Source organism: Myodes glareolus, chromosome 1 (genome assembly GCF_982192425.1).
Source record: "Myodes glareolus chromosome 1, mMyoGla1.1, whole genome shotgun sequence".
NCBI classification, from domain to species: Eukaryota; Metazoa; Chordata; class Mammalia; order Rodentia; family Cricetidae; genus Myodes; species Myodes glareolus.
Window position 1 is genome coordinate 110,573,715 of NC_142026.1, and position 23,221 is coordinate 110,596,935.

General features: G+C 41.1%; 1 protein-coding gene across 2 annotated transcripts in view; it reads left to right on the forward strand.

Moving 5' to 3' along the window:
* Positions 1 to 19,401, forward strand: part of Enpp1 (ectonucleotide pyrophosphatase/phosphodiesterase 1) — a 62,872-nt gene extending 43,471 nt beyond the window's left edge. For both annotated transcript variants that reach the window (XM_048425073.3, XM_048425077.3), the window contains 12 exons: positions 517 to 548; positions 1,112 to 1,239; positions 2,455 to 2,524; positions 3,203 to 3,290; positions 5,061 to 5,230; positions 6,072 to 6,123; positions 7,124 to 7,278; positions 8,597 to 8,726; positions 9,855 to 9,935; positions 10,706 to 10,838; positions 15,104 to 15,266; positions 18,148 to 19,401. In XM_048425073.3, coding sequence (XP_048281030.3) covers positions 517 to 548; positions 1,112 to 1,239; positions 2,455 to 2,524; positions 3,203 to 3,290; positions 5,061 to 5,230; positions 6,072 to 6,123; positions 7,124 to 7,278; positions 8,597 to 8,726; positions 9,855 to 9,935; positions 10,706 to 10,838; positions 15,104 to 15,266; positions 18,148 to 18,318 — 1,373 coding nt within the window. In that variant the 3' untranslated portion in view covers positions 18,319 to 19,401. The remainder of the gene's footprint in view (positions 1 to 516; positions 549 to 1,111; positions 1,240 to 2,454; positions 2,525 to 3,202; positions 3,291 to 5,060; positions 5,231 to 6,071; positions 6,124 to 7,123; positions 7,279 to 8,596; positions 8,727 to 9,854; positions 9,936 to 10,705; positions 10,839 to 15,103; positions 15,267 to 18,147) is intronic.
* Positions 19,402 to 23,221: the final 3,820 nt, after the last annotated feature.

Here is a 23,221-nt window from a genome sequence, read left to right on the forward strand (position 1 = left end):
GATGAATGGGCAAGCATATGGATGCACAGATAGATGGGTAGGTAGATAATGCATTAGTTTCCTTTTTATGTATGAATTTGACATCATTTCTTGACCATCATTACAGAGAGGTACCTAAAGGTTTATCTATTCTTTTCAGTGGCCATCCAGTGATGTAATGAATGAGCTGTTTGAATTCAGCTTTGGGGGCTGGTGATGTAGCTCACTGGCAGAGAACTTGCTTAACTGCATCAAAGTTTGAGCCTCCGTACCACATGAATTGGACACGATGGCACATGCCTGTAGTCCCAGAGTTGTAGACTGGAAGATTAGAAGTTCAAAGACATCCTTGGCTGCATAGCGAGTTTGAGACGAGCCTGGGATACATGAGATCCTGTTTTTCTCAAAAAAGGGAAGAAAATATGCTTTGGTGTTTCATTGATGAGTTTGAATGTAACAATATTGCATGTCGTGTATCATTTGTACTTTTAATTGTAGTATATCATTAGCCGTTAATTCTTTTGTTTGTCTCTCCAGTTAATTACGAGGGCCTCGCAAAAAATCTTTCTGTGAGTATATTGACTTTTTTGTTATTTAGTTATTGCTATTTTTGGTAATATACATGACAGTTTATAGTGTCCCACTGAACTGTACATCCCCAATCTTGGTTTTAATTTGTTCTATACCAAATATCTATTTAAAAAATATATTTTGTCCTAATGCTGAATTTTGCTTGCATTATATTTTATATTTGACACTTTTAAGTATCAAAACATTTTTCAGAGTTCTGTTTAACAGGACATGTGAAATAAGTACATCAGCTGTAACTCTACTATGACCTAGTGACAATCTACTAGTCCAAGAGATTTTGCTCAGTATTAATTATAATACCCAATAAAAAGTTTCTGCTCCCTTTCAAATTCTGTAGCTAGCAAGAACCCTTAGTTTTTTACCAGCACGGGTGTCTTCCCGACTTGCAGGTAAAATGTTTCTGAATAAAGCCCATCTGAAGCTAAGGGGTTTTTCAAGAGATATTTATGCCCCAGATGCAGATGATGAGAGAATAACAGTTTTGTTCTGTTTTTTTTTGTTTTTGTTTTTGTTTTTGTTTTTTTGTCTTTTGTGACATCAGTGCCGGGAGCCAAACCAGCACTTTAGGCCTTACCTGAAACACCTGCTACCCAAGCGTCTGCACTTCGCCAAAAGCGACAGGATCGAGCCGCTGACCTTCTATTTGGACTCTCAGTGGCAACTTGCATTGTAAGTTCTGTGACCCTCCTGGGCGTGCTCAGCCTGATCTAATAATATCCGTTCAAGGTGAAGACCGGCCCCTTTTGAACAGTACATGGCAATCTAACTTTAAACTTTGAATTGAATATTGCTGTGAGCTGCTCAGTTCATTACTGGGTATGTGGCAGGACCCTGGGCTTGTTTCTAGTATTCTTTCTCTACTTAGGGCAGCTAAAACTGTTTCCAGACATTGCTAAACATCTCCTGCGGAGAGAGGATGAGTTCTGCCTGAGAATGTTGCTCTGGCTGTTCACATCCATGCTGGCTGTTTCTAGCGCTCCATAGGAATGTGTCACCCCTTACTCTGTGTCATCTCTACATAGTAACCATTTCTAACAACCCTTCCAAGGCCCCTAGTCGTGAAAACACTTTGTAACAAGGAAGTGTCTTTATTATACATAGCTGCTGCTCAAACCAACCCATTAAGAAACCTCAGCTTGTTGGGCTGTGCACTAAAATATTTGGATGATTAGTAATGTTCATATCTCAAAACTTGATCATTAAATCTTTTGGTTGTCACCCATAAAACCATTCATTGATTGTGACAAATACCCCTGACAAACAATAGCTAAGAAGCAAAACTGTTCTGTCAACACAGTCACACCCTCTCCATTCTTTTAGAGAGCTGGACTTTTAGTCCATCAGATGCATGGTGAGCTCATCACCACTCTCAGGAGGTTTGGTATTTAGTGACTATTTAAAGACTGCACATGAGGGGTGGGGATATAGCTCAGTGATAAAATGCTTGCCTGCCTAGCATGTTCGAGGCCATTAATTCAATCCCCAGTACCTCCAATAACAACAAAATACTACAGCTGAGCTTTATCATAAACCTGATCATTATGAAGATTTTACAAATGACCCACAGCAGAAGTTGAAACCCAACAGAATGGAGATTAATGACATTCTCTGTGGTTAGCATTTCAAGTCCCTTTCGTCTCTATGCAAAGCTTTGGTCACCTCTGTCTTTTGTTTCATGAACAGATCGACTTTGAGCAATATAGCATAAAGAATAATGCCCAGGAGTTTCAAACCCAGGTTGTTTTATTTAGTTTATGTTGATCTAACAAGAGCCACTTGTACTTTATGAAGGAAAACAGTGATGTGGTTGAAGTTTTGTTTAATGTCTTGAATTATAGTACTAATTTACTATAATTTATAATATAAGATTATGTCAAAATTTAGGAATCCATCAGAAAGGAAACACTGTGGAAGTGGATTTCACGGCTCTGACAATCTGTTTCCAAATATGCAAGTGAGTAAACCTTTCCTTCTCCACCACTAGGATTAAGTCTGGAGAAAGCCAGCAAATAAGGTCTAAGCTGTAAAAACCCAGACTGGGCCTATAATGGGGCAGTAATTGAGCTCTTTTGCCTTTGGGAGGAATTCAGGAATTTGTTAGTAGTTTGTGTTCATGTTTCCAAGGACATGGGATTTACCGACCTCATTCGAACGGTCATTTCGAACTTATCTGTGCCCCATGAACTGTTTGGCTCATGGTGAAAGTCAGTGATTTGATGGGTGAGAAGTTGTCATAATTATCATCTGAAAGGAGGCAACACCTGGAGTGTGCCTGGCACTTTAATCTCTTTCTGAATCTAGTTGTAATAACGATTGAATTATCTCTCTGTAGCACTCTGTGAAGTGGGCGGAGTGAGGTGTTTGTCCCATGTCATAGATGGAAAAAAAAAAGCTATTTCATCGTTCATTCTGTTCTGATCATCAAATCAAGTATTATAGTAAAAATAACAGAAAAGTTCTAGGTCTCTTTAATTTATATATACAATGAAAATTAAAATTATATCCAAGACTGCCCACTGGACATGGTATTTCAGTTGTGTACATAAACGTGTGCAATGCAGACAGTCTAAAATTTTGATCGACTACATGACTGAATTAAACTTAGAAGCTTAAACATTTCTGGCATATTCAGGCTCTCTTTATTGGCTATGGACCTGCATTCAAACACGGCGTTGAAGTGGAATCCTTTGAAAATATTGAAGTCTATAACTTAATGTGCGGTAAGTGTGAGTAGCACATTTCTTCTGAAGACAGGTGGAGTTCGGTGCACACTTGGCACCTCTCTGGGCACGCTAGCACAGCGAGAGAGATATTTATGTTTCCGTGTTCTTTCTCCTGACTGAGAGCCTCTGGAAGGCTATGCAGGGCATGCTGCTTGATGATTTACCTGTTCAGTTTACCCAGAACATGGGAAAAGTCCAACACTCAGAATCTGAGGCTTAACTTTATGACAGTTGACTCAGCAATGACGGAAAGCACCGAAAAGGGTTTGGGAACAGTGAAAAATTTCCAGGACATGTGGCGTGTCTGAAATGAGTGCTGGTTGGGTGGATGGTCCTGTGAGTAGACATAAAGGAAGATCCACAATGAGTATGGCTTGCTTGGCCCATGACTTCTGAACTGGTATATTTATGATGGAATTGTGTGTTTGAGTTTGTAGTTCTGTGTAGGGGTCTATGTGCGACATGTCTGAGCACAGAGGCCAGGATAAGGCTTTACATCCCCCCAGAGCTGGGGTTACAGGTGCTTGTGAGACAACAAGTGTGAGCTCTGGGAACTGAAGAATAGTATGCACTCTAAACAGTGAAGCCACATCTCCAGGTCCCAAATTTATTTATTTTCTTTTTGATAGTAGTACTGGGCATTTTCAAAACCTTAGCTATGTCTTGAGTTTAATTCTTTTTATGAGTGCTTATGAACTTGAGTTTATAGATCCTAACCCATTTAGAATAATATCTTGTATACTATAAGTGCTTTATTATACAAATATTTGTTATTATTATTAATTTTATGAGTCTCGGGTTCAAATAGAGTTGTGCTTGCCTCCTATGTCCTGTGTAATACCTTAGGTAAGACATTTTGAACACTTACTGTCAAATACTAGTGATAATTTACTCGGCTCTTTCCATAAATAAATTTTAAAAGGAGAATATCATCACAGCTATTAATGTGAATCCTCTTTCAGCACAGGCTAACTATATTTCTTGTACATTCAAAGTTGAGGAAGTTTTGTGGGAAAATGCACCATATATGTTGTGCTTTGTATTAAGAAGAACAAATTCTAGCCAGAAAGATCCAGCACTGCTCTTACCAAAGACCTGGACTTGGTCCCTAGCACCCAAGTTAGGTGGCTTGCAACCACCTATAACTCTAGTTCCTGGGGGTCCAATGCCTTTGGCTTCTATGAACATCAGCATTCATGTGCACACACTTACACATAGACCCACATATACACACAGTTAAAAATAAAAGAACAGGGTTTCCCTGTGTAGTCCTGGCTACCCTGAAACTCACTGTATAGACCAGGCTTGCCTCAAACTAAGAGATCTGCCTGCCTCTGCCTCCTGAGTGCTGAGGCTAAAGGTGCGAGGCATGTGCAACCATGTCAGGCTAAAATAAATTAAAAGTTCAGGAATGTTTGTGGCATAGCACTTATGTCGGTATTGCACACCACATTTGGGATGGATTCTTGCAAATGGCTCAGATCCCAGAACCACATCAGGCAGCTGCAGGAGGCCCCTGCTGGCCCCCACAGGCGTTCACACTCACTTGCACACACACATGCAATTTTTAAAGAGTCATAAAATCTTTATATGGGTAAAAGAACCACAGGTTCACAGCTAAGTGTGTATGGTCTATCTTCACTCTAGTGAGACAGTAAGAATCAAATACATTGGATTTAAAACACTAAAATGAAGCTCAGGGTACAAATCAATTTGTTTGACCCAGAAACTTCTAATAAACTCTTTACTGTTCTTGGAACCATGTAGATTTATTAGGGTTGATCCCTGCTCCGAATAATGGAAGCCATGGAAGCCTTAATCACCTTCTAAAGAAACCCACTTACAACCCAAGTCTTCCCCAAGAAGAGAGCTCCCCGGATCAGTGTCCAATCAAGACACCCTCAAATAACCTCGGCTGCACGTGCAACTCCACGGTGGTGGGTATAACTGTGATGCTTAACAGCACTGGTGCATGTCTGTGTGTGTGTGCGTGTGTGTGTATGTGTGTGTGTGTATGTGTGTGTGTGTGTGTGCGTGTGTGTGTGTGCTACAGAAACAGCTAAGATAAAGTTAAAACGTAGATGTTGGCTATAACACAGTTATTGAACATCTGTATGTTTATTTTTAAATCTAAAAACACACGTAGCCCATTTATTAGCCATCTTCCCATCTAACTTTTGCACGTTTAGCCGTTTCTATCTCTGGGTATTGCCATCCCTTGAGGGCAGGTGGGGTGCATGCTGGAGGATCCCTTGAGCTGAGTAAATCCACCTTACTGAATGCTCCTTCTCTAAAATACAGCCCAACATACTGAAAATTTACCTGGGGGTGGGAGGAGAGTTTTTTGTTCAAATGGATATAACCCAGTGTTCCATTTATTTTTAGCTGTAACTGCCCTAGCCACAGTGCTAATGTCTTAGGAGTTGGTAGAATGTAAAAGTATCCAATAATTTGTGAACCAAATGGGCAGCATTCATAAAGTTAGTAGATGGAGTTTATTTTACACTTTTCTCTTTTGCTTTGCTCAGACCTGGGGTGGAGATCAGAACTAAACAGATTTATAGTTTTCCATGACTGCAGATAATTTTGTCCTGTTGGGACTGTTGTCGGTCCCCTTTCATCCTCCTGGTCTGAGAAGGAAAACCTCTGACTGGAATACTTTATAAACGTTATTTTTGTTCTTTCTTGAATTAGTTAATGCTATAAAAATGATATAATGTGGAATTAAAGCATGTCTCTCTCTGAAGCCTTAAAAATCATTTTATGAACCTCTTTTAGATTGTGCCAATTGTGGACTTTAAAGAACAGTTTAATCTGACCATGGAAGACGGTAAGCCATGTTACTGAAATGAGAAAGTGATAGAGAGTTGTTGCAGGAGGCGGTTCTTTTTTTTAAAAAAAGTGCTCAACTCTGCATTAATTCTGACTTGAGCTGGTCTGTGTGGAATTGTTCTTGTAACTGTTGGGATTAGGGCAATCTTTTATCCCTAAAATCTTTCTATTACAATATGTGGTAGAGACTGACAGCTTCAGACCTGGGCGGAGCTGAGTTTGTGGCCCTGCAAGATGCTGTCCCCGCATCTGTGAAACAGGTGTAGGACCGACATATTCTTCAGGAGATGTCGCGGCAGAGGAAGAGAATAGTTCTGCGAAGCACCTGACTCTTAGAAAAGGCCATCAAGCCATTGTCCATACGGTCATTAGTCCAGTCCCTTCTTCTTGGGCTTTTCCTTCTAAATATCCACAGCTATTTTGTTTGCTTACTAATTACTTAGTAAAGAGTAAGTGATTGAAATAATATTAAAGAATTTCAGGGGAGTCATGATGCAGTGAAGTTGGTAGATTCCTTGCCAGCATGCACGAAGTCCTGGGTCCAGTCTTCCAACACCACATAAAGTTAGGCATGGTGCCATACACCTGCAATGCCAGTACTCAGGAGCCCTGAGCAGGAGGATCAGAAGTTCAGGGCCAGCCTGGGCTACTCACAGACTTTGAGACCATCCTGGGCTACCTGAGACTTTGTCTCAAAAGGATATTATTTATTTATTTACACATTTTGGTAGTGTAAGTCCTGGTTAACTAGAATTTCTAGTAATTTGGGGTAGTATTCCTTTGGGGTACTTTGAGAGAACATTTATATTTCAGTGAAAAGGCCAAGTTTCACTGACTCACATTTGTGCGTGGGTCTGTCCTTTGCACTATCTGTGACATTTTTATGGTTCAAAACTTATTCCTCCATATGCCTCAGAAGAGGAGAGGGTTGGATGAGTGTTCCATTATATATCACCAAATGACATGACGTGTGGTTTGTTTTCCCTTTCTGACCCAAGCTGAGGATGTCGACTACACGACTGCACCGTATGGAAGGCCCCGGTTCCTGCAGAAGAAACACAGCATCTGTCTTCTCTACCATGAACAATTCGTGAGTGGATACAGCCAGGACATCCTCATGCCTCTCTGGACGTCTTACACCTTCCTCAGCAATGCAAGTATCTGTCGCCTCTTGCCCTATGTTGGAAGCCGTGTCCTTGTGTTAACCTGTTGCTTCTTCCTGAAGGAAGAGACTGCTGAGCAGTCTTTAGGAAGTTAGAGGGAAGTTTTAGGTCTTCCTCTGTTTATCTGTATGGTTCCGAGAGTCAGAATAAATTCCTCAATAGCTGATTTTCCTTTATCTTCTTTCCCCACCCCTATTTTCAATATTGCGTGACTGTGATTTATAATCTAATGAAATCAGATGGCCAATGAGTCACAATTACTCTTTTCTAAGTGCATGGCTATTTGAGTGCATGGTTTACTGTATTCAGCTGGCCCAATCTAAGGAGCCCTTGAGAGCTCAGTCCTGTCACTGCTTCCCATCTACCTGAGGATTCCAGCCCAGACCAGGGGGCATTTACTTCTGTTCTCTACTCCTACCAACAACAGAGCAGTGAGACCTTGAAAATAGCATGTGCAAATTATCCCCAAATAAGACTATCACCGTTGCTCACTCCAGCCCAGTGGTACTTAGATTGAAGGAGAATCTCAAAGGAACTGTGGTTGATAGGCAGGGCATAAAGATACACTTAAGAGAATAAAGAGAGCTCCATTGAGGGAAGCATTTAGACTTAATAAATGGCACTTAGTGTTAATAGTCTCTGAGACTCCTAAATAAAAAGATGTATATATGTACATAAGATGTATATGTATATATGTGTATCATTTCTATTAAAGTATTTTATTACTATGCAAAATTTCTTGGGCATATTAAAACATTTTTGGAGGTTACCTTCAGTCATTTTCTTCCCTTTGTGGTATGGAGTATGTAGCATCCACCATGTTTGGTGAGCACCAGCATTTACTGTTATTTATTACCTTAACTTGTAATGGTCATTGGTTCTGTTTGAATTTGATTTTATTTTTAAAATCTAAGCAAAGCTATATGAAGCCACATTCATTATGACCCCCAGGAGTTTTACCTTGGTTCTCAGGGGCTCTCCTCCTTCTCTTAGCAACTTTTAGCTGACGTTTGGGTATGGAAGATGGTGTAAAGATGATTTCTAGAAATCAACATTTTATCTCATACAATGTTTAAGGTTATGTATAAATAAAACATAAAACCATCACAGTGAAAGCTATTTGCACATAAAGAGGTTAATAGCTTTGTCATTGTAGAGTGTGCTTTAGTTAGAGAATATCCATAGACTAGTGGGAAACTCAGAAGGTTGTGACTCCATGCTTGGGCAATGCAGTTTGCCTTTGGTTCGTCAGCTTCCTTTGTTGCTCTGTGACTGAGCCCTGTTGACCCTTCCCTATTTGTTCTTCAGGACCATCTCTCAAAGGATAACTTTTCCAGCTGCTTATACCAGGACCCTCGGATCCCACTTAGTCCTCTCCACAAATGTTCCTTTTATAGAAGTAATTTTAAGCTAACTTATGGCTTCCTCGCACCACCAAGTAAGTACCTCCCCACCTCTGTCCCACTGCGTTCCTTCACTTAACTTCTCTCTTTGCTTACTTATACATCTCCCAGGGGTCTGAGGGTATATTGCTCACTGCTGAAGAACTCGCCTAGCATGTAGCGGTGCCTGTGTTAGAGTGTCAGCGCCAAATTAATAACAATAATGAAAGGAATTGAAGAAATTAGCGAGAAATATCTTCCATTATTCTGTGGCACTGTGTGGGGGAGCCTTTTTGTTTATTAGTGAAAATCATACATTAGGAACATAATTGGGAAAACATGACATTGGTCTAAGGCTCATTACACTGGTCAAAAACTTGAATGTATGATTTATTATGTATTGTGGGAATAGTTGACCTGGTGCAAATATTTCGGGTAGAACACTCAACAGAAGAGAAAGGGTGCATCTGGTCTTAGGATGTGGGTGTGTGTTAGGATGGCGACGGTGATGCCTTCATAGCTTGCTCATCAATTGCTGCAGAGCTTCTAGAATGGCCCCTTTGAAGGAATGGCTCCCCTTCTAAAGTGGCAGATGTGTGTGCGAAGGGGAAGCTTCTTTAAGGACAGCCTTAAAAGGCAAAATCAAAAGGTCTCAGATGCCCAAGTCCTCAGTTCCACTTCAGCCCCCATTAAGCTTTTGCAGACAAACCTTGCCTGTTGGACCGCAGGACAGCCAGTCAAAGCAGCCTTGTGTGGCATGCTCAGGCAGACTCCTGGGTTGTTTTCTCTGGGTGATAGGTGTCATGCCGAAGCCAGGAGGTCAGAACTGCCTTCCTGCAGCTGATAAAGAAAAAGCGTAAGATGGTTGTAAACACAATATTCTTTCAGCGGAAATAAAACAAATAAGGTTAACGTTTGAAAATGGGTGGTTCGGGATTTTCTTACTTTAATTTGTGTCTCTTTGGTAATTGATTTGCACAATGAAACAAGATTAAAATCTGATTTTTCAAAGAGGTTTGGTCAAGTGTATTGAGTTTCCCTTCTCCTAGAACCTGGCCATGTTTGCCAGGCGTAAGGTGTCACTCACTTAATTTTTAAAAATGTTCCTCTCTTCACAAGAAAATGCAAAATAGTATCTGTGCTGTATGATCAACTCCTTTTCTTCTTCTTCTTTTTCTTTACAGGACTAAATAAAAATTCAAATCAAATATATTCTGAAGCATTGCTTACTTCTAATATGGTGCCTATGTATCAGAGTTTCCAAGGTAAAGACCTTTAACGATGGTTTCAGTATATGTAGATTTAGTTGATATGTAATAGGATTTATGGTTTTGATTAAATGTGCACTTATCAAACACATTCTTCAACGTTTGTTTAACTTTGAAAGTATTTGAACACACACGCACAAATTCTGTATAGTGTAGTATCTGTTGGCTTTGTATTTAAATGTTATAGACATTTTTAGGAAACAAAGAGGTAAGGTATGCCCTCTAAAGTTGCCTAGTGACTGCAATAGACTACTAAATCAACTTTCAGCATGGTTCCTAATTTAAGTAAGTTTGTGTAATTAGCTTTATTTTTTAAAATGAATAAATTTCATAGGATTCTTAACCATTTCAGTATCTGACACCAGTAAGAATAAACAATCATATCTACTTAAACTTATGGTACAGAATATGAAAATATACCACTTATACGGACTTTTTTACTTAGAGTTTTGTGTATGACGCATGTATGTTTTCAGGAGATAAATCAGATCTCAGTCATGAGTCTGAGGTGCTTCGGTGCTTAATGGCGAGACACGATAATTACGACAGTGTAAGAAGCGTCTTTCCAAGTACTAAAACAGAGCTTCCCTTTAGTCCGCTCCAAAAGGTGAATAGTGGAACTTGGGCTCAACACTAAGACTAAAGCCAAACCTGACCTAGTCTTTAGCTTTCAGGAAGACTGACTTTGCTTCATGTGGTAGCCACTTGCACACAGCAGCGTGGCCTGCCATTCTTTGGGAACTCCAGCACCGTCTCTTCTCTTTCAGTTATATGGCAGTACCTCCATGACACCCTGCTGCAAGGGTACGCCAAAGAGAGGAACGGCGTCAGTGTCGTCAGCGGTCCCGTGTTTGACTTTGATTATGATGGACGCTATGATTCCGTAGAGACCCTGAAACAGTAAGGACGTGGTTCATTCTTAAAGGTAGTTGTAGAGGGGATTTTCATCAGCAGGTCGTTTTCTGTACAGCACAATTCATATGTTCGTTCACAGGAGACGTTTTTCACCCAGAAGCCTTTTGATTTTTTTTAGAAAGTTTTTTTTTTATTTATAAAAATTTATAAATTAATAAAAGTTTCCATTTACGCCCCTTCTCCCAACACCCTCCCAATCCCCCCACTCCCTCTCCTCCTCCCTCTCCATCCCTAAGAGCAGTCAGGGTTTCCTGCCCTGTGGGAAGTTCAAGTTCCTCTCCCCTCCCTCCAGGTCCAGGAAGGTGAGCATCCAAACAGACTGGATCCCAAAAATCCAGCATATGCAGAGGAAACAAGTCCCAGTGTCATTGTCAATGGCGTTTCAGAAAGACTCCGGGCCAGCCACATTCAGAGAATAGGCCACATTCAGAGAATCTGGTTGAATCACGTGCTCGTTCAATCCCAGTCCAACTGGCCTTGGTGAACTCTCATTAGATCAGTCCCCTTGTATCAGTGGGTGAACGCACTCCTCACAGTCCTGCCTTTCTTGTTCATGTTCTCCCTCCTTCTGCTCCTCATTTAGACCTTAGGGGCTCAGTCCAGTGCTCCAATGTGGGTCTCTGTCTCAATCTCCATCCATCAATGGATGAAGGTTCCCTCTGGTCTTGCCTTCTTTGCTCACGTTCTCTTTCCTTCTGCTTCTCGTTTGGACCTAGGGAGTTAAGTCCAGTGTTCCAATGTGGGTCTCTGTCTCAATCTCCATCCATCACCAGATGAAGGTTCTATAGTGATATGCAAAATATTCATCAGTATGGTTATGGCCAAGGCCGGTTCAGGCACCCTCTTCTCTGTCCAGAGAACAATCTGGGGATCTCTCCTTGGACCTGGGATCCCATATATAATCAAGTCTCCTGTAAACCCTAAAATGACTCCCTTAGTTGAAATATATTCTTCCCTGATCCCATATTCATCCTTCCTCCCCCGCCATCCCAGTCCACCGAGCTTTCCCCATTCCTCCCCTACTCCCTTCTCTCTAACCCTCTCCCCTTCCAACAACCCCCAACCCCCCACCATGCACCCGCAGTTGCCTGGCACTCTTGTCTACTTCCAATCTCCAGGAGGATAACTACATGATTTTCTTCAGGCTCACCTTCTTATTTAGCTTCTCTAGGATCACGAATAATAGGCTCAAAGACCTTTAATTATGGCTAGAATCCACTTATGAGTGAATACATACCATATTCCTATTTTTGGGTCTGGGTTACCTCACTCAGTAGAGCGTTTTCTATGTCCATCCATTTGCATGCAAAATTCAAGATGTCATTGTTTTTTTACCGCTGTGTAAAACTCTAAAGTATATATGTTCCACACCTTTTTTAACCATTCTTCTATTGAGGGGCACCTAGGTTGTTTCCATATTCTGGCTATTACCAATAGTGCTGCTATGAACATAGTTGAACAAATGCTTTTGTGGTATGATAGGGCATCTCTTGGGTATATTCCCAAGAGTGGAATTGCTGGGTCCTGAGGGAGGTTGACTCCCAGTTTCCTGAGAAACCGCCACACTGATTTCCACAGTGACTGCACAAGTTTGCATTCCCACCAACAATGGATGAGAGTTCCCCTCTCTCCACATCCTCTCCAGCATAGGCTATCATTGGTGTTTTTGACTTTAGCTAATCTGACCGGTGGTTTTCCAAGACAGGGTTTCCCTGTGTACCTTTGGAGCCTGTCCTGGAACTAGCTCTTGTAGACTAGGTTGGCCGTAAACTCACAGAAATCTGCCTGCCTCTGCCTCCAGATTGCTGGGATTGAAGGCATGCACCACCACTGCCCAGCTCAGATAAGAGTTTTCACATACACACACACACACACTCACACACACACACACACACACACACACACACACAGAGAGAGAGAGAGAGAGAGAGAGAGAGAGAGAGAGAGAGAGATTTGTGGAAGTGGCTAGTACACATCTGATGAACTCCTTAATAGAGAAAGTTAGTTAAGAATCGGAATTAATTCATCAGGGAATTCTAGAGGGGAAGTTTGGTGTTTTATGCTACATTTTTAGGTAGTAGATAAAAGGTTAAAAATTTTATTTTCAGTAAAATTATAAAGAGGGCATGAATTGTTTAAATCAGCGTGAATTGTACCACTTCTTTTCTCCCAGATTACATAGAGGATACCAGGTAACCAAGCAACGTAGTAAATAGTCAAGGAGACTCTGATGGCTCTTCATCAGACACACCAGGTGCTGCAGCTTCTGTGAGCCTAGGTTTGGGGTTAGACTTACTACTCTAAGCCAAGAGAAGACCATGGCCTCTAAATGATCAGTTCCGGGCTATGCTGTTATCAGTTGTTCCTACCGTGAGTGTTGTGAGTCCTTCTCTGGGTTGCAGTTAATTATCCCTTCTACTGTCCTGGAGAGTCCTGAGCTAAAATCATCAGTAAACTGAGGTGAAAGTGAGCATAAAGAGTGAAGAATCTTTTAAGTGGGGTAACACCAGAGCAGCAGCTTGGGCAGGGAGTAATTCTATGTCTTTGGATATCTGTGAATAGCTTAAATGAGACACTCTTGCTTAAAGATTGACCAAATGCCTGCTGATAAAGATAATTGCAGGAAGGCAGATCTCAGTGCTTACCTAGGAGAGGAACAAGACCTGGCCAGTGGCAAACTGTGTTCATGAAACTGTTCTGCACTGTGGAAATAATTCCCAAATATGCCACAGAAAGGGAGTCAGCTACAGCAAATCATCTAGAGCAGAGGACGGCCACTTTATTCACAAAGCAATAAGTCCAAGAAACCTTGTTTTTTGATTTAGTCTTTACCCGAGCCCTTGGTTCTGATAAATCGCTTATGAAATCGCTGAGCAATTACTGTATAATGTTGCAGTTTGTAGCAAACAACATAGTGCTGAGTCATCTCTCATTGGATGGCAGGCAAGGACCGCCATCTTGAAGAAATCATTAATAGAGCCTGTTTTATAATGTGAAAAGGGAGAATGTTTAAGAAGCTGGGTGATGCTTTTGATTCTTATGTGAGAAGGAGGTGTGGGGAAGATTTAAACCCAGGGCCTTGTGCAAGTGAGACAAGCATCTGCCACTCAGCTACATGCTCACCCTGGTTGGTCTTTATTAAAGCTATAGCTTAACCACATTTGCTAAAGAAAATTTGCTCGTACAACCACAAGATAGTTTCTGAAGACTCTACTGAGATTTTGCTCCTCACAGAGAACTCTCTTATTGTCCCAGAACAAAACATCTGGTATTATGTCAGTTTGTAAAATATTTAATTTTCACTGTGTCCACTATTTTGGGTTTTTTGTTAGTTTGCTTGCTTTGGGGCAGAGTTTCTCTGTGTAGCCCATGAACTTGTCACATAGACCAGGCTGGCCTTGAAGTCTCAGAGATCCATTTGCCTCTGCATCCTTAGTGCTGGGATTAAAGGTGTGTGCTACCACAGCCAGTCAGTTTATCTGTGTCTATTGAGACAGAAAATTTTTCCCTGACTAGCTTGTACGCCACATTGTAGAGGGTGTAGAAGAGACTTTATGTGTGTCCCAATAATAGTTTTAGCCAGAACTCTTATTTTCAATCCGTTTTGTGTGTTATGACTGTACACAGGATCACATTTGAAATTAATGATGTCACTACCTTGAATTTTGAAAGATACTCAACAAACAATCACGGGGTTAAAATAGAGGACATAGTCTTAATGACAAACTGTAGTTAGTTAGCTTTTTGTTTGTTTGTTTTTCAGTTAAAATTTGAGGATAAAATAGAAATTCATTCAATGTGATAAAGAGTTCATCCATGACCTGTGTCTCTGAAAGGACTGGAAGAAGAGACCTTGGTCCATTCTGTGTAACTGTGTGGCAGACAAGGACCATCAATATTGTTCTAGAATTAGAACATTGGTTATAAGTGTTAAAATATATAAATGCATGTGTTTACATATATGCTGCGTATGTGTGTGTGTATATATATAATATATATACTGTCTGAATATTCTTTAGGTAGAAATGAAGAAAACAAATCTTAATAGAAAAAAGTTATTCAAATATTCTAATTATTAGCATCAATCTTTTGGAATATTGAGGTATCATGATTATTTAACTTCTTATAACATGCTTATTTAATTGAATTTGAATTTTAGGTATGTTTTAATAAAAGCAGGTCCTACAGAAGTACTTATTAAAGGAAAGATAGGTATTTCTTAATGAGCATATATATTGTATATTTTACAGGAATATCAAAGTCATCCGTAGTCAAGAAGTTCTGATTCCAACTCACTTCTTCCTTGTGCTCACCTGCTGCAAACAGTCGTCTCAGATTCTCACGGAATGCACAGACTTGGATGCTTCAGCCTTCATCTTGCCTCATCGGCCTGATCACACCGAGAGCTGTACGGTAAGTTGACTTCCTAGCCTCCCTCACACGCTGACATGTAAAGTGTGTGTTCCTTACATTGCTCGTGAAGAAACAGAACTTCGTGTGTACATGAGCTTTCAAATTGCATGATGGTGTTAAATGTGCTCCTTGCTTCCTTTTTACTATATGATTTATTTAGAGAGCATGGTATGTGTGCGTGTGTGTAGGCATGCATGCCTTGGTGCATCATGCTTGTGGAGGCCTATGGATGTGTGTTAGGAGTCGATCCTCTTCTTCTACCAAGTGGGATTCATGGATCAAACTCAGGTTGTCAAGTTTGGTGACAAGTCCATCTCATTGGTCCTTAAATCGATTTTTGAATATGACACCTCTTTGCAGAAATTTACCTTGTCCTTAAAAACATTAAAAATCAGGTCAGAAACTTCTCCTGTGGCCTATTTGCTAAAATAGAGGGTTGATTTGTGATAGGAATTTTCTTGGATTCCAAAACTAGAATTATAATCCCACTATTATAAATATCTTAAAGTTGTAGTCAGGCAGTATTTAAATAAGTTTCTATATGTAGCATCATTATGAACATCTTTCTTACCAAATTTGTCAGTGGGTTTTTTTTTTGGAATAATTGTTTATATTCTTCATCATTTCTTCTATTTGAAAAATTAAATTGCCACTAAAAATACATCAGTTGTCCATTCCATAGGAATAATGTAGTAAGTCTTAAACATTAAGTGTGTTCTGGAGCAAATAACTGAAATATCAATACAGGGACTTAAGAAAGGAAGGAGTCTTTCCTGTAATGTGAAGTTTAGCGGTATATGTTTGTGGTGTGGTACTGTGAGTCAGGGGTACGTGAGGGGCCCAGGCCATTCCTCTCTTCTATACTGTCACGCCTAGCATATGACTTTGACTCACATGAGCTAAAACTAGCTTCCGATTTTAGATTCAACATTTATTCCAATTCTGCACCAACCTGCCAAAATGAAAAGTCCACCCCCAGTTTATTCTTTCGTCAAAATGTTGTTGAGTGACATGAGTCAGGCATCGACCCCCTTTTCTATTCTCCCATCCCCAAAGAAAATGCTTTCCTTTGTTGATGGACGCAAGGATCCTCCTTCTTTAATGACAACACACCTGAAAGATGCTAAACATTGGATTTGAGCCAGAATGAGCCAGAGGGTGTTTTCAAGGCATGCCACACATAGTTACTGATCCTTCTATGTTACCTCAGAAGGAGTGGCTGAAGATTAGTTTCATTAGGCAGAAGGAACAAACACTTTATGTGTGCCTTTTACCCATTCCTGTGAATGTTAGAAGAAATGGGAACTTCCTACTGATGAGGAATTCACGGATTTAGCTGTTCCCCCTCCCCCAAAGCCAGAGTAAGGGTTATGGCAGAGAGGGAACTGAGTATTGGGCGGTAGGACATTGGAGTTGATGGGAAATGAGAAGCTGCTGATCTGCTTGGCATGGGAAGAGTCTGTTTATCATTTTCGACCATTAAGTCCCAAGAAGGCATGAGGCTTTTAAAACAATTCCACTTATTTATAATGTGTGTGTGTGTGTGTGTGTGTGTGTGTGTGTGTATGCACATGTGTGCATGCAAATGCCATACGAATCTCAGACAACAACTTTCAGGAGTTTATTCTTTTTCTTTCCCCACGTTCGTCCTAGGGGTGAAACTCCTGCAGCCAAGTTTGGCAGCAAGGGCCTTTACTGCTGAGTCATCATCTTACTGGCCCTGTAGGCTCATTTTGATAAATGCCTTTGCCATTTTCTCATGGCCATTTTCAGAAATGCCTATAGCATATGAATGTATGATTTCTACCCATGGTTCTCTGATTTAACCGTGATCTCTACTTTCATTTTCCAGAAAATCCACCTTTGGTTCTTTTCTGATTTCATATTACCAAGGTCTTCAATTCTCTTTTGAAGTGAAACCACATTTTATGTATTTCCTAACCCCATTTTCATGCAGACATGACGATAACATATTCCTGTGGGAACTAGTTTGTGTAATACAGCTGCTCTCATTTTTATATTCAATCTTTAAAATCATCCAAACACAGGCCCAGGAAGGATGGCCCAATAGTTAAGAATATGGGTTGCTTTTCCAGTGGCCCTGGCTTGGATTCGTAGCACCCATGTGACAGCCAGCAACCACCTGTGTGACTCTAGTTCCAGAAGACCTGATGATCTTGTCTGTTATAGTACATAGATTTACGTGTTGGCAAAACACCCATACATCTACAATTAAAAAGTAAATAAAACTCAATAAGTAAATAAACCACCCTAGAAGAATATGGTAAAGAAGTACAAATTCACTTGTCAAGTGAATTTCCAATAGGATGGGCATACAACCAGAATTTATATCCATTTTTTCCATTTCTTCTCTACCATGCTATCTAGTTCCCATTTTCTGTTTGGTTTGTTTGCTTGGTTGGTTTTCAGTTTTTTTTGGAGACAGGGCTTCTCTGTGTAACCACCCTGGCCATCCTGAACATTCTCTGTAGACCTGGTTGACCTTGTACTCACAAAGATCCTCCTGCCTCTGTCTCCTGAGTGCTGAAATTAAAGATGAGTGCTACCACTACCCAGCTTTCCAATATTTTTTAAGCCCCCAGGAATGATTATTTGTGCTCCGGTGCAATGTGCAGCCAGATTTCTCCAGTTTTCTCTCTTTCTCTTGAGTTGAATACATTTAATTCAACACACATGTCTGTATGTTGTAAATGTTTGGAAATATACTACTCAAAAGTGTAGATTATGGCTAAAATGGATCCTAGGACTTATCATTTCATGGCCCAAAGGCTGCATTGACTGAAGTGGGAAGAGGGGGAGCTTATTGGGAAAGTGGGCTAAGTGTTCCCTGGTGACTCTTCTTCATTTTCCCGCCTTCTAGCGTGGGAAGCAGGAATCTTCATGGATTGAAGAGTTGCTGGCATTGCACAGAGCGCGAGTCAAAGATGTGGAGCTCATCACGGGACTCAGTTTCTACCATGAACTGCAAGAATCAGTTTCATACCTGTTGAGGTTGAAAACATATTTGCCAATCTTTAGTCAAGAAGACTGATTTTTTAATTAAAAAATGCACCATAAACCTTTTTGAGAGAATCTTATATTTTATAAAGTCCTCTATACTTTCACATTGTTTGAAAACTGTCAAGTGGAGTTAAAACTGGGCATCCTTTGCGATGTCTATTGTGGACCATGTGACACTCGGCATGTGTGACACTGGACACGTCAGCAGAGTGCTCCCATCCTGTGTCATGCAGATCTTCTGCCTAAGGAATAAATGCATTATTAACACACTTCACTTCACACTTGGAAGTGCTCTTGGGACTCTCGTAAGGGAGATGGGACAGTGAATGTGGTCTGGGGACCTGACGTTGGCATCTTGTTATTTGTAATAAAACTAAGTAAAAGACTGGGGTACTCCATGTTACATGAAAATTTAGAAAGTGGTTCTGGGTTCATTTTAATTTGAAGTTTCAGTTTTAACTAAAAACTTTTGGGATCCCATTTCTGTCTCCCCTCCAAAAGCCAAGTCATGACTCCTGTGCTTCTAAAGCAAGTTGTGATAGAATCTCTTCAGATTTTGTGAGTTTTACAATTTGGACATTGGTGGGAAATTTGTGAGTTGAATCCATCTAGTTCCACATTTGTACATACACAAAAAATTTCCTATTAGCTTCACTAGAAATGAACAAATATTGAAAACAGCCCTGAAAGTGGCTCTCTCGGGCCATTTAAAATTGGGCTTTATTTGGGCGAGACTTCCGAGAACTCCTTGGTACTTGTGCAGTGACGTTTTTCGCTGAGAAGAGTGTTTTCCTCTGCACAAGGGACCCCATCAGTGGGAGAAGGGCTTTGCCTGTCTCAGCTCTTTGGGTCTGAAGAGAATTTTTCACCCATCACTTAGCAGCCTTACTGTGGACCTGACAAATAGCCCAGTGGAGGTGATTTCTCCTCTACATTAATTGTGCCCTTGCTCCAACCTGTGAACTTTCAAAGGCTATGTTAAATTGTAGGTTTCCTGGGTCCATTTTGGTCTAATATTAGTCTACCAAAGATTTTCATACATCCTTCATAAGATAATCATTCTTTGTGTCCTCCAGAAAGATGTTTAAACAATAAAACTTGTAATCAAAATGTACTTAGTAACTTAGAAAGTGTCATTTTTATTTTAGTTTAGTCTCCTAAGCTGTGGTGCATGCATTTTTCAGTCTGTTCTTTCCACGCTCAGGTTTGGTATTTTCTGTCACTGTGTCTAACGCTCTATTTCTTTTTATTTTGCCTTTTATCTGATGCATTCTGCTGCTGAGACTTCCCATTTGTTTTACACAGAAGCTATTGTTTTATTTCTAAAATGTTATTTGTTTGTTTTTATTTGCTGAAAATTTTCATCAATTCCATTGACAATTTGTTTCATGTGTGTCTGCCATTGCCTGTTGAAACATTTTTACAATGGCTGCTGTCCAGTTCCAGCCCCCTCATTCCAACAACTGCTGATGCCTGTGTTTGCATCTATAGAGAGTGGTGGGTTTTTTATTTTCTCAACCTGTTTTTTTTCCTGCTTTCACTAAGTGGTTTTCAATTAAAACCTGAATGTTTTAGGCATTCTGCTTTGAAAACACTGAATCTTGTGTAAATCTTCTCTGACATCTTCCTAGCAGGAGTAGTGGGGGCTCCACCTCCTTACTATAGGCTGTCTGTGACAGGTAACTGAAGCATCCCATCCTGTCTCTACTGGTACTGGGATGAGTAGAGGTAAGTAGGGTGGGAACACAGCTCTCTGTTAGTTCACTGCTGATGCCTCCGTTGCTGGGATGTGAGCGGTGCCACTGCTCCCCTGTGATCTCCGGTAATGCTGGTATCCTTCATTACCACTGGGTAGAAATGAGATTCTCACCTCCTACTCAGCCTTCCCCGTTGCTGCCCTGGCCTTGGAGCCGGCCACTGCTTTACAGCCTGCCATCAGCACAAGTGCAGGTTCCCCAAGTCTTCGTTGGTGTGTGTGTGTTGGGTGTGGGAAGATAATTCTTTCTCAGCGGTTCATGGGAGCAGAATAGATTTTGTTCATCCTATTTTGCTCCTTCAAGGCTCTTTGGATGGGGAGAGCACACCTTGCCCCCTTCTCGCTCCAGTGTTTCCATGTTGCTCCTTCATCATCAAGTCTGAGATAGGTGACCTAAAAGGAAAACTTAGAACACATCCCAACACTATTCTTGAGTCCTGAGGTACTCATGTCTCCTAGCTGTTATTCAGTCCTCCTGTGCTTGTTTTATCTGTAATCTAAGGGCCTTTTCTGAAGTTATGTGCTTCCCTTTTGTAGACGTGTCTCATTGATTCTTTTAGATTCTTTAAGACACTTAGCGTTACATGGCCCAGTTGGCGTAAGGCATCCTAGCATGGCATCATTAAATGGACAGGTGCCCGTTCTCTGAACAAAGTGGCTAAAAGGAACGGGTTATAATTGCTGTAGCCTTGAGGAAACAGAGAAGGCAGCTTAAATGGGAGTGGGTCCTAAAGAATAGGGTCTGTTAATGAAACCATGACTGGGTACTCCTTGGCAAATAAATACACACACACACACACACACACACACACACACGCACGCACGCACACACTCCCTGCAGTTGGCAGAATTAATTCAGAGTCCATAGCTCTTGGAGACTGCCAACATTTAAAGGTGACTTTATCCTATCTTTTTTCTGGTGACGGCTATTATGCAAAATGAAACCCCCGTTTAATGCTGGGAAGGTTGGGAAGGTGGTGGAGCATGCCTTTAAATGAAGCACTCAGGAGACAGAGGCAGACAGAACTTTGAGTTTGAGGCCAGCATGGTCTAAAGGGTGAGTGCCAGGACATTCAGGGCTACATGAGTAAACCCTGTCTTAATAGAAAAAAAAAGAGAGAGAAAGAAGAGGAGGAAAGTGTTAGTGAGAAGAGGGGAATGGGCAAGAGAAAAAGGAAGGGAAGAGACTAGAAGGCTGGTGGATGGGAAGGAGAAGAGGGGAGAGCAGGACCAGGGAAGGAGGGGAAAGAAGGGGTAGGGGAAGAGAAAAGTCTGGACTCCTATGGCTTCCTCACTAGCCAAATTCCAGCGCCCTCTAAATCACCATTTCATTAAGCCCTCTCAAGTGTAACCTTCCCATAATGTATTGCTTAGGCTATCATTCTTAGTAATTTAAAAATCTTAGTCTTAAAGGCTTTCAAAAGTGCCAGAGAAAGACCATAATAGGAAGAATGCAAAACTTCAGAGTCTGCAGAGCTAGTGAGTCTGAGGAAGTCACGGACCGGTTGGTTGACGGGGCTGTGGGGAAGGCACTTGTCCAAGGAATTGGAATGAGGTAGATAGAGCGGATGACTGTCTCCTTGAGAGGTTTGTTCCCATGACTTTTTTTTTCTGTTATTAGCCACAGTTAACTTCTGTCCTGTGGGTACGTGCTTATCTACCAGACGAACTGGCAACTTGAACTTTGAGACAGTCTCACCAACTGCCCTTCATGTGGAAGCTTGGAACAGGAACAGGGCGATGGTAATGCGTTCACATGCGCTAAATAAAGTTTTATCATGGCTACAAAGGGGTGTTTGGAGAATGGTTTGGGGCAGTCTAAACATTGTAAAAGACAAAAAGCCATTTCTTCTCCAGGATATAGGTGTGTCTACACTAAGAAATGTGAACTCACTAATAAAACTTTAATATGCTGACTCCTGGCTGCTTTCCTAGGTGGCCATGTGTGCAGGGCGGGGCAGAGGAGGGGTGGGGTTCCCCATAGAAAATGATACTGAGTCCAAGTGCTGTTGACACTAAACCACAGCTGCATCGTTGGAAGGAGAAAAAGAAGTAAAGTTCACTTCGGGTTCGTGGAGTAAACACTGTCACCCTGTAAACTGTGTCCTCTGGGGGGGGGGGGGAGGGGTGCATGTGATTTTCCTTCTCATGTCTCTGATAGTCTAAAACCAGATGAAAGGTCACCAACTTGTAGCAGCTATCGACATCTTCAGTGGGAGATTGTTACATTTGTCCTTTCCACTATTTATCCTTTCCACTGTGACTGAAGGGAAAGAAAAGAATATTTAGAAACTGTATCTATTACCAGAAATTATTAGCACATGAAATATGTCTTAATTTCGTACAACTGGAAGAATAAATATGGATGCCATAGAAATCTACATAAAAAAAGCTTAGCTTTTCTTCTGTTGCTTTGTATGGTTTTCTTGGCTTCTTCCTATCTTGTAAAGAAACTTCTTATCGTGTTAGTTTAAAGTATGACTGACTTCCACTTACTGCCTCCCTTCCCCAATGCTGTTTGAATTTAATTTTTTTTAAGGATTTATTTATTTTGTTATGTACACAGTTTTCAGCCTCCATGTATGCCCACACGCCAGAAGAGGGCATCAGATCTCATTACAGATGGTTGTGAGCCACCATGTGGTTCCTGGGAATTGAACTCAGGACCTCTGGAAGAACAGTCGGTACTCTTAACCTCTGAGCCATCTCTCCAGCCCCAAGACGGAGTGTTTGCTGGCGCTCCGGACCGGGGACTTGAACACAGGTCCCTGCGGTGGAGTGAGCAGCGCTTAACCGCTCAGCCACATGGGCTGCGGCTGAATTTAATTTTATGCTCAGGAATAAATATCAGTTCAGGGAGAATGTCAAGGCTACAATAAGAATAACTAATACTTGGACTTAAATTTCTAATTCTATTAGCCACCAAAAATTCAGAACAGCGTGAAAATTCGGACATGGCTCAGCAGCGAAGAGCACTGACTGCTCTTCCAGAGGACCTAGGTTCACTTTTCATCCCCCTTACTGATACTTACAGTTCTCTAACTCTAGTTGCTCGGGATCCAGCAGCCTCTTTTGGCCTCTGCATGTGGTGTGTGCAAGCAAAACACTCACACACATAAGATTAAAAAAAAAAACTAATCAGAATTCCAAAGTAGGATTCACTTCATCCTTCACATAG